Here is a 15532-nt window from a genome sequence, read left to right as displayed (position 1 = left end):
TCAGGTAATTGTGGAAGCTCTTAGGCGACATGGTGTATTTCAGCTTGAGAGGGAACATGGAGGTATGTCAGGCAGAATGCAAATTTGGTAGCAGATAGTTGTAGAAATGAATGCAACAGGCAGCTACAGCAGGACATATGATCAGGTGTGCCATGGGGCCACTGACATGATATCATCTGCATGGAGAAGAGTAGCTGCAGTGGCCCGTGACCAGATGGGTACCAGGGAGACTGCTACACAGCCACTACTAACAGCAGATGAAGAGTTCCTGTCCACTGTCAGGGATCCAGACAGCTCCCAGGAAAGTGCAGAAAAGCATGTCATTGACATTGGTTCTACTGTTTCAGGGACAACAAGTATGTCCCAGGAGAAGCTTCCAGGTAGGCTTATGTATCTCCATTGGTAAATACGTATGTATAATAAAATATTTACATCAATACATTAGGCCTGTTTAACAAAAAATTGTCTGGAGGGGACTGTAGATTCCTACAGTTAATAACACATTTTAATTGATTACACATGGGAATTAGGTTGGACTTGTCATCCAAGTTCTTGCTGAAAGTATAGTTAATGGGTATATAAAGAGCAAAATGCTTTTCCCTCTGTGTTACTGATAATTGTGATGATGATGATGGTGATGATGATGTCCTTACTTTCTGTTTAACTTATTCCATGACCATCCAACATAGGGAGTAGTCTATCATCTGCACATGGTAAGCCAAACATGTTTATGTCAGCACTGATGAGCAGTTCAAAGAAATATTTAGTGTGTGATGTTGGTGTCAGGACTGTTGTGTGTATTGCTATACTATCTGTAATAGTGGTGCCACTGTTCATTTGTTAGCATATATTGGACTATAGTATTGTAGGTATTAATTCTTCCTGTGTTTGTAGCTTATTATTACAGGTCCTTCTGACAGTGGAAGTGTGGGACTTCTACCACCTGATGTCAGAGTATCAGCAGACTCTGATGATGATGGTGGAAAAACAGAGGCACAGTCAGAGGGTTGAGAGGTTGAATCTGGCAATGAGGTTGACATGCAGCCATTCCCCTATAATTCCATCTGACACAGCAAGTAGGTCTATGCCTACCTATTTGAGTGAGGCTTAAGATAGTGGCCAAGTGGATGATAAGACAATTGAACAGGGAATTGTGGTTATTGTGGCTTCACTGCCTGTTAACTCTGGTTGTAGCCAATGTGTGGGAGAAGTGCCACATAGTAGGGTTGTTAGGGGTACTCAGAGAAGGCCTGCTGTCCATCCTCCACGTGCTCTAGGTGTCTGTTCCTGTGCCACAAAACATATGTTTAGGGCCATCATGGAGGCACAGGCATATTCCCATGGGTCATCCAGAGAAATGCTTAGGGTTGTAAATGAGGCACAAGCTGACATGCATGACTGCCTCCACCATGTTGCTGATTCAATGGATCTGATGAATGACTAATTGGAATGAACGGTGTCTGTGTGCGAATGCCTGCTGGGAAGGGGACGGCATATTTGTGGGTGTAGATCAGCTTCATCATCAGCTGTTAGCCAATGTGGCCATGCCCAATCATGGTCCCACAGTGGCAGTACTTCTGACATAGCAAGATATAGAGCTAGCACAGAACTTGGCTGTGTTCATGCAAACACCCACAGCCCAATTTCACCTATAGAACCCCTACAGACACACACACACACACACACGCACACACACACACACACACACACACACACACACACACACACACACACACACACACAGACACACACAGACACACACACACACACACACACACACACACACACACACACACACTGGTTACATAGTTCTGCAATGAAGCTTAAAACTCATTTTGTCTCACTAGCCATGTGTTACTTTATCCAAATGCCTGCCTGTTCTCTTTCTTACTCACATACACTCACTGACCTGTTGTGTCAGCCTAGGCTTCCTGCCCCCAACACAACACTCTGTGCATATGATAACTGTGCCATATCCCTGTTTTCTATCTTTTGGATTTGGGGATACACAAGCTTTGTGTGTAATGCTCAGGGTGCATAGCTGACTTAGTGCTTAGTATATCTACATTTGTGATATTGAATTGGTAATTGTACTTTTGACTTATATTGGTCTTAGAAAGTTAGACAGTTGATAGGATATAACTTTTTTGTTTTTGTATCAGTATTGTTAATGAGCGTCTGAGGGTTGTGAAGTCTGATACTAAAATGTGTCACATTACTTTTTAACTTCTCTCATAGGATCATAGAACATTACTAGGCTATCGACTCTGAGGTAATTTTAAGCCTAGCCATTTCATCCCAATGTAATAACATAGAAATGCTAGTCAATACCCAAGGTTGCATTTAGTGATGACTGCCCAATGTCCAGGAGCATTGTGGGTGCTATCCCTGGTAGAAGGATGCACATATGTGATCTGCTGTCTAGACAAAACACACACACACACACACACACACACACACACACACACACACTTGACTGCAGTGAGAACAAAACCCATACTTATCTAAGTACACAGACTACAGAACACAGTCCTTAATGCAAGCACCACAACTCTCTTTAATGATTTTCCAGTGCAAACGTATAGTGATACTACTTTTGAGAGATATGACTGTGTGAATCATTGATGCCTGAGGCCTGCTACTTAATAATGGACACGCAAGTCACATAAGTCTCTGCTGTCACATGTTAAGGTTATTTCTGTATAAATCACATACCTTTTACTTGCTTACACTACTAAGTAACAACATACAAGGATATGCCAGTCATTCATATTATTATACAATACATTCCAGGTTCAATACTTACCATGTAAATTCAGCAGTTGCAACAGTTTTAGTTCAGGACTGACTTTGACTGATGCTAGCAGTACACAGCCATTACATAGGTAGGTAAAGGTTATGATCATTGCCTGGCATCAATGTTACTATATGTATGTGTGTAGGAGAAAGGTTTTAGCCCCTTAGGTTGTGAATGATTGTGCTATGTGTTGCATCTTAGCCAATTTAAGGGCATATTGAGCACACCTATGTCTGCCTACACCCACAGCAGCTGCTGGTTCCCCTTCTGACTCCTCACCTTATCTTCCTGGTTATAAATCATTTTTTTTTTGGGGGGGGGTAATAATATTCTTCTTCCATAAAATCATTACTCCTCTAGTTTTTATTTATATGAGGAATGAGATAACATTAAATATTTGTTTGGATTCCAAATGTGTTTATCATCTGTTTTAAAATGGGATTCTTGAAGGAAAATAACTTGTGCTTTATTTAATTTTAAGTATCTTAGTAAGTTAGATCTTTTCTTTGGGTTGGTTAATCCATTAATGTTTAAAGTAAGTAATGTTAAATCCATATGTTTAGGTGGAGTTTAAGGATTATTTATTCCATGTATAATGCTCAAAACCCTTCTATAATCTTGTGATTGTATACATTTCCTGTCATTACTAATTGATTTTATCAGTCTAATTTTTCTTATTGAAAAATATAAATTAAATTAGTTTTTAGTTCAGGCTAATAAAGAAGAAAAAAATATAATGCAAAAACAATTATATGTAACACAATAGTCCAACAAACTAAAATTTCCCTTATTATATATGGAATGAAAAACATTCCTAATCTGATAGAAAAAAAAAATCTATCGAATTATCCCTCATACCTTAGCAAAAAAAAAAAAAAAAAAAGATCCCTTTGAGCTCCACATTAATTTCATTGGAGATCATTAAGAATTGTAAAATAAAAAGGAAATCAATATTTGCTTAGTTTTGCTAAACACATATATCTAACATTTACTATACTTGAACATGAAACAAAATTTATATGTATCAATTTATGTCTCACTTCTATTTAAATAGTTTAAAGTCATTAAATAATACAGTATTTCATATCTTAATTATAATATAACCTACAACTGTGTGTGCATTTCTGATGGGTGTCATCAACTACAGTTACAGTGAATAACCTGCATCCCCCAGTAAATTACCCTGTTGGATATCCCCCCTAGTGAACATCTGATACAGTATGGAGGTGTGCCAGATATGCGAGTCGTGGTAACTGCCTGGGCTGCTAGCACACACTTTCAAGATGATTATCTTGGCATTACATACAACTTGACAGTTAACAGAGTGCAAGCCCTTTCCATTTATATAGAGCCTTTCCTGTTCCCTGGGTGGTGCCTTAATTTCTATATGTGTGCAATCTATGGCACCCAGTACTTCAGGGTAGTGTGCTACAGGGTTGAACTCCTGCATATTTCTGGCCCTGTCCTCAGGACTATGAGGAAAATATATCTGGTCACTGGCATGCTGTAGCACAGCATTCAGGAATTGATGGAGGATCCTGGATGCTGATGCCTGTGACACCCTAGCATGTCCCCTTTTGGTCTCTGAAAGGTACCTGTAGCTAAAATTCTTAGGGCTACACATACCTTTGTCTCCACTGAGATGGGTTTCCCTTGGTTTGCCCTAGCTCTGAGTTCAAGATGATGGAGGTTGCAGAGTTCCTGCAGTGTGTTTCTATCCACCCTGTCATCATGTAGTTTGTGGTAAGTTAAACAGAGTGTGAAAACCCATCTTCTACTTGGCCATGGCCTATTAGCACCAACACAGACTTCAGCCTGTTGCACATACAGAGGAATTAAAGCACCACCAGCCCATAACATTGTCTCTGTGTAGACACTTTTCCATGGCTGTACTCCAATAGGGATTGGAATTTGCAAGGAAAACAAGCATTGAATCTGCATGATTGCTTTATAGCTTGTTGAATAGTTCATCCATCCTGGATTGGTTGATTAGCATACAATTCAGCTACTTATGCTGTAATTAGCATGCCACAGTGTTTACCTTGTTTGGCAGCTATGAGCAACTCTACATACTGTGTAGAGTCACTTACTGAATCTAAAACAGTACACTACCATGTGCATGTTGCACCATGATGAGCACATGGTGTAAACAGAGTGTGTAAGCTTTATTGAATCTGGCCGCAAGACTACTGTAAACGATGTAAACAACTCAAACTGTTTTCCATTTATTACAGATATTTACATGGTAAATTAATACTGACTTACAAAACTTTTCATGATACAACCTTTCAAATTAAGTTCAACATTGAAGTCAATAAAACAAGAACATTTAGACATAATAAGATGAAATTCATCTCTGAAATGGGATACCGCAATGTTAGGCATTCTTTTATCCCTGTCAAGATAACACATCTTTGGAACAATTTACCTGTCCACTTAAGATCCTCAGATGGATTGGACTGTTTCAAAAAAAACTTGGATTATTAGGCGGGTGAGAAAATATATAAATTATAACTAGCAGAATCAGTGCTCTTTGATGGCTTTTAAGCAACATACACAATGTATGAAAGATTATCTTACCTCTCTCTTCCAAGTTTTTAAAGAGATCCACAGCAGCAGGGCCAAAAGAAGATTCTTATCCAGAGGAACATCCAATAATGTTTTTGACTCCCTCAGGTAAGTACAGGAGCTTTAGCCATGAGTAACTTCTTAGAACAGAACCAGTAGCAGCTGCTGTAGAAAATGCATCAGCTGCATCATAGCTGTATTTAATGAAATGCTTGACCACTTGAGAAGGAGAAAGGAAAGAAATGCCAAGAAAGAGATTTTGGTGTCTGAATCAGGTAAGTCTGTAAGATGCTTACTCATAACAGCCGAAAGATATCTGGACATGTGGGTTTTATAGATTATAGCCCTAAAGGCAAATGTAGGAAAGATGTACAATTTTTTCTGTAATTACCATTTATAGCCCTACTCTCTTTATCACTGGGAAGGACATTAGTGGATGGAAACAACTTTGCTGGTTTGTCAGAGTCCAGTACATTTACAGCAGGGTCTGAGGAAGAGTTTTTATAAAGATATTTATGAGTATCAGGCACCTTGTAAAACCTTTAGTGGCAGGGAAATTGAGATTCTGGGTTAAGTGAAGCCGGGGCAAAGGCATGTTGCAGAGGTTCTAAGATAGGATGTATGGCTGAAGGTTTAGAAACTCCCATGTCTAGAATGTCAAAGACTTGTCCTCCTTCCCAGTGGAAGTGTTGCATTTTTCTTCTTGGAGTATCCCCGAAAGAAAATCATTCTAAAGTGAATTATCATCCTCCTCAGACCCAAATCCCACTGGGGAATCAATACGATGAGTGTAAACTAGACAGTCTACTTATTCAGAATCCTGTCAATCAGATGATGAATCCCTCCGTCTCATAAGGAGAGGAAGAAATAGAAAATTAAGACAAGAACTGGGGAGGATTTAAAGATATAGTTACCTAAAAAGACCCTGTGAAAAATATTGCTATTCTAAGAGTCTGTCAAGTCAGTATGAATAAGGTGCTTTAAGTTGGGCTTCTTTTTCTTAGGTACATTGGCTTGTATGTAATGCGTAGGATCCAGCGCCTGACATACCTCTATAGGGGTACCCGGTACCTCTTCCTCTAACTAAAATTTGAGAAATACCCTCTGATATAACAAGACAAGTTTCCCCTTTTGTTGCCAAATTGCAATTGGTCATGCAAGACATCCTAGTAGGCTGCACCTTATCAGCCTCCAATGTGGTTATGATAGCGTAAGCAGATGACAACACGGGATAGTCAGAGAGCTGATTAAGTGCCACAGCAGAAGCATCTGGGTCAAACTAGACAAAAGAAGCTTTTGTTTTTGATTTTGATTTTTTGAACTTCAGCCGTAGCTGGTTGGCCAACAGGTAAGATTCAGAGCCCGTTCTACTACGCACAAGCTCCTTTGGACTCAGATTCTCAAGAATGAATTTAACAGAAGCAAGGTGACTTCTGAAGGTTTTAGGTACAAAGGATCAAACACTATATAATTATAAAAAACTTTCTTACCATCATGCTACTCTCATACTTTGATTGTATTTTCTTGCTCTGACTTACTGTGGTCCTTACCATTTCTTTTTGTATTAGTACTAACTTTATTGCCTCAGCATAATATTACAGTTTTGTAGAATGCTTCCTCTTTCTTTCATCTCAGAGCCTGCGGCCCCTGAATTTGACCTAGATACTTCAGGAGCTATACCACATGGCCCTGTTCCTGCTAGTTTACTGAGAGTATTGTTGTTGTATAATGTAAGCACATTTATCAGGAAGAACCTTGCTGTGTATTAACTTTAATCAGTTAAATACATGCCTGTATGTGACTAATAATCTCTGTGAAATAGTCTGTGCACTCTAAGGACCTTTTACTAAGTTGGCCACCATCCCCCTTTTTCCTGACCTGTAGACATACTGCATATGCCAGTTATTTAGCCTCAGAAAACAACAGAAAACCTGTTTGTACTGGCTATAAAATACTGCTCTCAGTTATAATTTGACCTGAAATTAAAAGGACCTAAGCACAGCAACATTTATTTCAACAATCTCTATATGGTATCTGACATGAAAAATAACAAAACCCTGTCAAGAATTAAAAGAAAAGAAGATATACCCACTGAGGATATTTATCTGTCCAATGCTGGCAGACTAAAACATAAGTGAATGCTCTCTGTCTGGGCTGGCAGCAAGAAAGTTCTGAGGATTTTTGTGCCCATATGTCCCTTGTCTATGCTTTGGGCAAATGACAAATGTATGGCAAACGTTGGTATGCTAGCTGCATGTGCAACATTCATAGCAGGATACTTACCATAGGTAGTGAATACTGCAACAATGATTAATGAGAGATATCAGATCATTAGCAGAGCTTTATGATTCAGTGTTGCCACTAAACACCAAGGATACACTTTAAATATTACCATAAGTCACTTAAAAATATTAAATATTAAAATGGTGGAAAACTTTAAACCCTGTGCCCTAGGAACAAAAAAGCAGCTTGTTAACAATCCAGAGCTTTAGTCCTCTATGATTCATGAATAGGACTTGTAGTCTGGTGCATTTTCTGAACTATAAATATAAAACTCAATGTCTGGCATTACTAACTGATTGAAGAAGTCCATGAGTTATAGGGAACAGAACAGGGGCAAAAGCAATTGTGAATGATGTGGGGTGCCCATTTGGAGGGAGCTACCATACTTTTAAATGGCCTTGCTGAAGATTTTTGGAAAAAGCTAGGAAGAACACTAGATGACACCAGGGAGATTTTTTTTAAAATATCACTCAAGTCATTTAAAAAGGTAACAGAGCAATGGGTCAGTCGTTACAATGCATCCTCTGAACAAGAAGAATAAATCTGTAATGTCTGAAACTATCGACTGACTGCAGTCGTCCATGACTTACAAGGAAGATGGGAAAAAATAAAAGGATACAAGAGGGATGTTCTGTCATCTCAGCATTGGGTAAGAGGTATGTTGATGTCGGTGTGTGTGTATTTGAATGTGCGAGAATGACCGAGGGGTGTGAATGTGCCTATATGGTATATTGGCCATCAGAGGAGACTACCACAGGAAACTGCTTATTAGCACTAACAGTAACACCACACAATTCATGGACATGCAAATTAGTTGGTAATGAGATCTTTCCTCACTGTGGTTAACATGTCTTTGAATGACATTTTCCCAAGATCACAGAAGCAGCCCCTTTTGGCCACAGCTCTTAGTGCCTATGGTGGGTCTCTTTATGAATTATTGGGTACATCCTCTTATCCTCACTAAACTGGCTCTTATCATTTTCAAGTAGATTAACAGTACTTTGAGCGAGGCCAGCTTGTAGCATTTTTTTTGCACAACACATTGTACATGATATAATCCTAATGACTTGATTATTTATTGTTCTGTCGACACCTGCTGACTGCAGAATAAAGCATTAACTATGTAAGGAATCTACAGCTCCATAGATCATCACATGCTACATTGAATAATATAAAATAATTATACATTGAAAAGGTTTTTATAGGAGTTATGCTTCTTGCATCTCCCCAGTCCCTACATGTATTAACTTTGAGGTTATCCAGTCACAGAGTAAAACTGCATCCACAGTATAATCATTAAAACCCATTGTCAACAAAATCTTTTCTAAGGCATGTGTATGTGAAGAAGAAGGATGAAGCCCTGAATATGAGCCTAGATGACCTGAGATCCAAGGCTGGATGATGGCTCAGGTGCTGTAGGAACAATAGCTTCCTGTCCTGGGTAGGTGGAGACGGTCCAGTCTGCCGTAATGCCAACACCTGTATGGGAAGTGGTGAACAGTATATAGTATATGGTCCAGGGACAAGTGTTTGGCTTAACCAAGCCACATTTATGTTAGCCTTCACGGGAATGTGTGGAAATGGGCTTTCCCACAGGAGAAGACATAGCAGACCCTTGCAGTATGCAAGCAAACACATCAGCCACCAAGTGGAGGTGTTGGAACCATGCATTGTAAATCCCTGATGGCTGCATGGATGAAGGCTGATTAGTTGCAGAAGGCTTGATGGCTGTAAGGAAGCAGGCAAACAGACTATATGAAAAAACTTCACTTTTGATATAACAGGATCTACTCATCACACCTCAAAAAATGTGGAGAAGTGAATCATTTTATAACTATATGAAGTACAAAATGTGCACTGAAAATTAAAAGCTTTTTCTGCCAACCTTTACAGAGTATTCTAAGAATTAATTTGATTTCCTGACTCCATTAAGGATGCATAGTATTTAATTTTGAAGAGAGAAATAGAAACATTCAATGCAGATGTGTTACAGAAATTTACTGGAGCACGTTTCTTCATTGTTTAGTTGTATTTGGATTTGCAGGTAGGCTGTTTTGAACAATGATTATCAACGGCATTTGGGAGGTTATTTATTTATCATTGTAACAATTCTGCATCTCTTCTTTCCACAACAGGTGCTGGATATTGGATCCACTGGTTCTCTACATTACAAACTGGGGCTATTTAGGTCTTATCTTCATCTTCAACACTGCTGTCTTGGGACTTGTATGCTATGAGATACATCGTCTACGATGTTCCAATAAAATGATGCAGGAAAAGACGAAATGGTGGAAAGACATGCTCACCATTTTTGGGCTTGTGTGTCTGTTGGGATCAACATGGGTAATGGCTTTCTTTGCATTTGATATCTTTAAGGAGGCCACCATGTACATCTTCACCATTCTGAATTCTTTGCAAGGTTAGAACTATGCTATATTTATTTGATTTTAAATATCTGCTACATTACATGTTTTTAGTCATAGACATATTACGGTTTTGTGGTCCCATTCTCATATCACTGTGGAACAGCTTATGACAATTAATATTCCAGAACTTTGATTATGAGATAACTTGGGTTTGATTAGCACCTCAGGTGTTTGGAGAGCTCTTGATGGGAGGGAGAAGTTAGATGAGCTAATGCCTGCTTCCTTCTCTCAGGGGAAAGCATGAGCGTACACATCTGGGGTACACTTTCTGTGTTATAATCCCAGCAGTAAACTGGAGACCACAGCGCTCTTCCTTCAAGGAGATATATGACTTGAGAAAGCTGGTAACACAGGCCTTGAAAAAGTTAATTGCATACTGAACCCTTAGCAAGCTGCTGGGCACATGTTGAACAGAATAGCACTAGTAAAACAGGCAGGTCCATACCAGGAGAAAAATCAGCTTTATTTTCAGAAACCAAAACTGACTAAGTGCTTTCACCCACCATTGGGCTTCTTTAGAGTCAGTTAATAATACAACAATGATTACTTAAATACTTAATTAAAACAATTAGTCACATGAGTACCCTGAATCACAATAAACATTAGCCCTCTAACATCCAAATTTAGCTTAAATTCTAATGCTTGCTGAAATAGCATAACTCTGTGAACAGACTTACTACGTAAATAATATCAAACATGCTAATAAGTAAAGTACTATTACATACTGGAATTATGTAATAAAATAAATAAAATGAGTGATCATGAAATATATTGTACAAATATAGTGTGTAAACCAATACAGGGTTATGAAACACGATAAAGGTGGAGTGGTTGTTATTATGACAAATATTGATTACGAATGTAGAATGCATTTTTTACTTAATGATATAGAAACCTATGAAATGGTCTCAAAATTTGATGTACAACGAGCTTACACAAAAATTGATTGGTCAGCTTTATGAATACCTGTGTGAGGGGATTGTTTCACACGATGAATTAAAATGTCATTCAGTTGAACATCCCACAATTCCATCAATATTTGGTATGCCTAAAATCCATAAGAAAGAAAATTGTCCACCATTTATGCCCATCGTTGCAATGAAGAGTTTCAAGACTGAACCCCTAATGGTCTATATTGACATTACATGTAAGAACACACTGGACAAATTACCACACATTTTAAAAGATTTGTGGCATTGCCTGGATTGTATTAGGAATACCAATATTGATGTTAGAGATGAATTTTGGTTTATGACAGTTGATGTTATTAATTTGTTTTCAGTGATCCCCCACCAGATTGGGCTGGAAATGTTTAACAATAGTCTTTTGAAATACAGTAATTTACATTGAGTAAAGAGAAGTTTCTTGTCAGAATTAATGGACATGGTACTACACAATAATTTCATATTCTTTGACAGTGAATATTATAAACAGACAAATGGGATTGCGATGGATGCCAGATGTGCACCCATTTATGCCAATTTGGTATTGGCAGACTGGGAGAAGAATTATGTTTTCAAATCAAATTACAGGTCCAAAATTATGTTATATTTATGACATTTGGATGATATTCTGATTTTTTGGAAGGGCTCTAAGAATGAAGTGGAAGCATTTATTAGCTATTTGAATCAAACTACTGAGTTTTTGAAATTTACAAATCATATTGATAAACATCATATTGAGTTCCTGAATATTCTGTTATATGTAGAGAATAAACACATACACTCATATAGTAACTCCTTTTTGCACTACAACAGTTGCCACCCCGACCACCAAAAGAAAAATGTGGTCAAAGGACAAATGATACGGATGTCCAGGTTGATTAGCCAAGACATCTGTTTCAAAGTTGAAATGACACATTTGGTTGACATGTTTAGGAATAGAGGATACCCAATGGAATTACTTCACAAACACAGTATAGAGATTGAGAGGAGAAGATCCAGTGATTTTATGCCCATCCTTATGGATAATAATAAAAAACTTGACAAAGTTAACACCTTTGCTAATTACAGCCCCATTCAAAATTCTTCTTCTGGAATGGTGATGGAATTTAACCCAACAGGGACAAAAGTTAGGAACATTATTAATGCTGTATGGGACAGTGTTTTTACCCAAGACATTAAAGAGATAATAGGAATTGCTCCCAAGTTTATTAATAGTAGAGGTTCCAATTTAAAAGAATTGTTTGAAAAGATTCTACGATCTCGACAACAGACCCTTACACATGAGTAAATGCGATACATGTAGTGTTTGTAAATACATTAATGATGGACCATATGTTCAAATTTGCAGTTATAAAAGAACACTAAGATGTCCAGGACATTGCAACTGTAACACAATAATGGTTCTTTATGTGGCTACATGCCTATCATGTACCGCGTTCTACGTTGGGATGACCACAAGGAAACTCAGACTTCATATATTGGAACACATCAGGGACATTAGGAACAAGAAAACCACCAACGGCCTTTCCAATCATAGTAAAGTTTGTACTAACTACAAAAATGTTTTATTTTTTGTTATTGACAAGTTAACCATGAAAGAGTTTGGGGGAGATTTTAAAACCTAACTAGAAGTGAGAGAATGCCTGTGGCAGCTACGCCTGGATGCTTCGAATGCACCAGGCATTAATGAAAGTATTTCCACAGCCTGTGTATTAAAACTTAAATCCCAGTTTATCTAATACACACTATATTTGCACAATATATTGCATGATCACTCATTTTATTTATTTTATTACATAATTCCAGTATGTAATAGTACTTTACTTATTAGCATGTTTGATATTATTTACGTAGTAAGTCTGTTCACAGAGTTATGCTATTTCAGCAAGCATTAGAATTTAAGCTGAATTTGGATGTTAGAGGGTTAATGTTTATTGTGATTCAAACTACTGAGTTTTTGAAATTTACAAATCATATTGATAAACATCATATTGAGTTCCTGAATATTCTGTTATATGTAGAGAATAAACACATACACTCATATAGTAACTCCTTTTTGCACTACAACAGTTGCCACCCCGACCACCAAAAGAAAAATGTGGTCAAAGGACAAATGATACGGATGTCCAGGTTGATTAGCCAAGACATCTGTTTCAAAGTTGAAATGACACATTTGGTTGACATGTTTAGGAATAGAGGATACCCAATGGAATTACTTCACAAACACAGTATAGAGATTGAGAGGAGAAGATCCAGTGATTTTATGCCCATCCTTATGGATAATAATAAAAAACTTGACAAAGTTAACACCTTTGCTAATTACAGCCCCATTCAAAATTCTTCTTCTGGAATGGTGATGGAATTTAACCCAACAGGGGCAAAAGTTAGGAACATTATTAATGCTGTATGGGACAGTGTTTTTACCCAAGACATTAAAGAGATAATAGGAATTGCTCCCAAGTTTATTAATAGTAGAGGTTCCAATTTAAAAGAATTGTTTGAAAAGATTCTACGATCTACGACAACAGACCCTTACACATGAGTAAATGCGATACATGTAGTGTTTGTAAATACATTAATGATGGACCATATGTTCAAATTTGCAGTTATAAAAGAACACTAAGATGTCCAGGACATTGCAACTGTAACACAATAATGGTTCTTTATGTGGCTACATGCCTATCATGTACCGCGTTCTACGTTGGGATGACCACAAGGAAACTCAGACTTCATATATTGGAACACATCAGGGACATTAGGAACAAGAAAACCACCAACGGCCTTTCCAATCATAGTAAAGTTTGTACTAACTACAAAAATGTTTTATTTTTTGTTATTGACAAGTTAACCATGAAAGAGTTTGGGGGAGATTTTAAAACCTAACTAGAAGTGAGAGAATGCCTGTGGCAGCTACGCCTGGATGCTTCGAATGCACCAGGCATTAATGAAAGTATTTCCACAGCCTGTGTATTAAAACTTAAATCCCAGTTTATCTAATACACACTATATTTGCACAATATATTGCATGATCACTCATTTTATTTATTTTATTACATAATTCCAGTATGTAATAGTACTTTACTTATTAGCATGTTTGATATTATTTACGTAGTAAGTCAGTTCACAGAGTTATGCTATTTCAGCAAGCATTAGAATTTAAGCTGAATTTGGATGTTAGAGGGTTAATGTTTATTGTGATTCAGGGTACACATGTGACTAATTGTTTTAATTACGGTGGTGCAGTGGTTAGCATTGCTGCCTCACAGCAAGAGGTTCTCCGGTTCGATCGTCGGCTGGGGTGCCTTCTGTGCAGAGTCTGCATGTTCTCCCTGTGGTCGAGAGGGTTTCCTCCGGGTGCTCCGGTTTCCTCCCACATCCCAAAGACATGCTGCAGGTATTTTGGACTCTCTAAACTGGCCCTAGGTGTGAGTGTGTGCATGTGTGTGCCTTCTGTGGAAGGTTGGGTGCCGGGCTGGCAACTCGACACCGTAAATCTCCACTGCCAATCATGAGCAGACAAGGTGATCCGCTGTGGCAACCCCTAACCGGGAAAAGCCGAAAGAAGAAGAAGAAGATTTAAGTAATGATTGTTGTATTATTAACTGACTCTGAAGAAGCTCAATGGTGGGTGAAAGTGCTTAGTCAGTTTTGGTTTCAGAAAATAAAACTGATTTTTCTCCTGGTAGAGACCTGCCTGTTTTACTGGGCACATGTTCTCTGAATGGTAAGGATTTAACAAGAAAACTGGAACTCCTCAAGCAATAGCATGATATGATTCTTTCTGCACAACCTGACTCCCCTTGGGAGAAGTGACTACACTGCAGGGCTCTCACCTCCAGGGGGAATGAATGGGCTAGTTGGGCAGATGGAGGGAGGCTTATACCTCTCAACTTACCCTGATTTTCAGGGGCGTCACTGATTTTGACTTAGATTTTAATTCTGTCTCTCTTAATCCCTCCTAAAACTGGTGACATTTGAAGGCAAGGTGTTGAATTGCACTTAGACAATAATTAGAATTATAGACTTCTTTTACTTCAGAAAATGTATATTACTTCACATTTTCTTATTCTGTTAAAGTATCAGGTTAGTAGTTCTAATATTTTAAAGTTGTCCCTGATTATTTCTGGATTTGTCCTCGATTCTGTTGAGAGTTATGGAGGGTTGGAGCGGTGCTGATCAAAGCAGATGAAAACAAAATAAAGTCGCAGAAATGAATATTACTTGATAAATGGTACCTGTTTAGTCTGAACCTACTAAATATTTATATACACTGAGTGAATGAAAATATACACAAGAAATGTGCCACCTCTGGCTTTAATCAAGTCTCTAAAATGCTGCACTGTATTTGTAGCTTAAAATAGACATAAAAATCAAATGATATTAGCTCTCATCTGGGACTCGAACCTAAGACCTTCAGCATAAAATATGCCAGTGGCACTGCCACTGAAACAACAAGAGTCACCAGACAGATAGGTGTTGTGTGTTCTCTTAAGAGCATTATCCTTTTGGGCAGG

The 15532-nt window shown here is 38.1% G+C and overlaps 1 protein-coding gene across 1 annotated transcript in view; it reads left to right on the top strand.

The window, feature by feature from the left end:
- LOC122809665 (adhesion G-protein coupled receptor G5-like) overlaps positions 1-15532 on the top strand; it is a 472088-nt gene that overhangs the window by 434019 nt on the left and 22537 nt on the right. Inside the window, exon 12 of the mRNA XM_044081327.1 lies at positions 9784-10067. Coding sequence (XP_043937262.1) covers positions 9784-10067 — 284 coding nt within the window. The remainder of the gene's footprint in view (positions 1-9783; positions 10068-15532) is intronic.

The sequence above is a fragment of the Protopterus annectens genome, chromosome 8.part0, assembly GCF_019279795.1.
Source record: "Protopterus annectens isolate FY-2018-M chromosome 8.part0, PAN1.0, whole genome shotgun sequence".
In the NCBI taxonomy this organism is placed as follows: domain Eukaryota; kingdom Metazoa; phylum Chordata; order Ceratodontiformes; family Protopteridae; genus Protopterus; species Protopterus annectens.
Note: the sequence above shows the minus strand (reverse complement) of the source record. Positions and strands in the feature narration are given on the sequence as shown.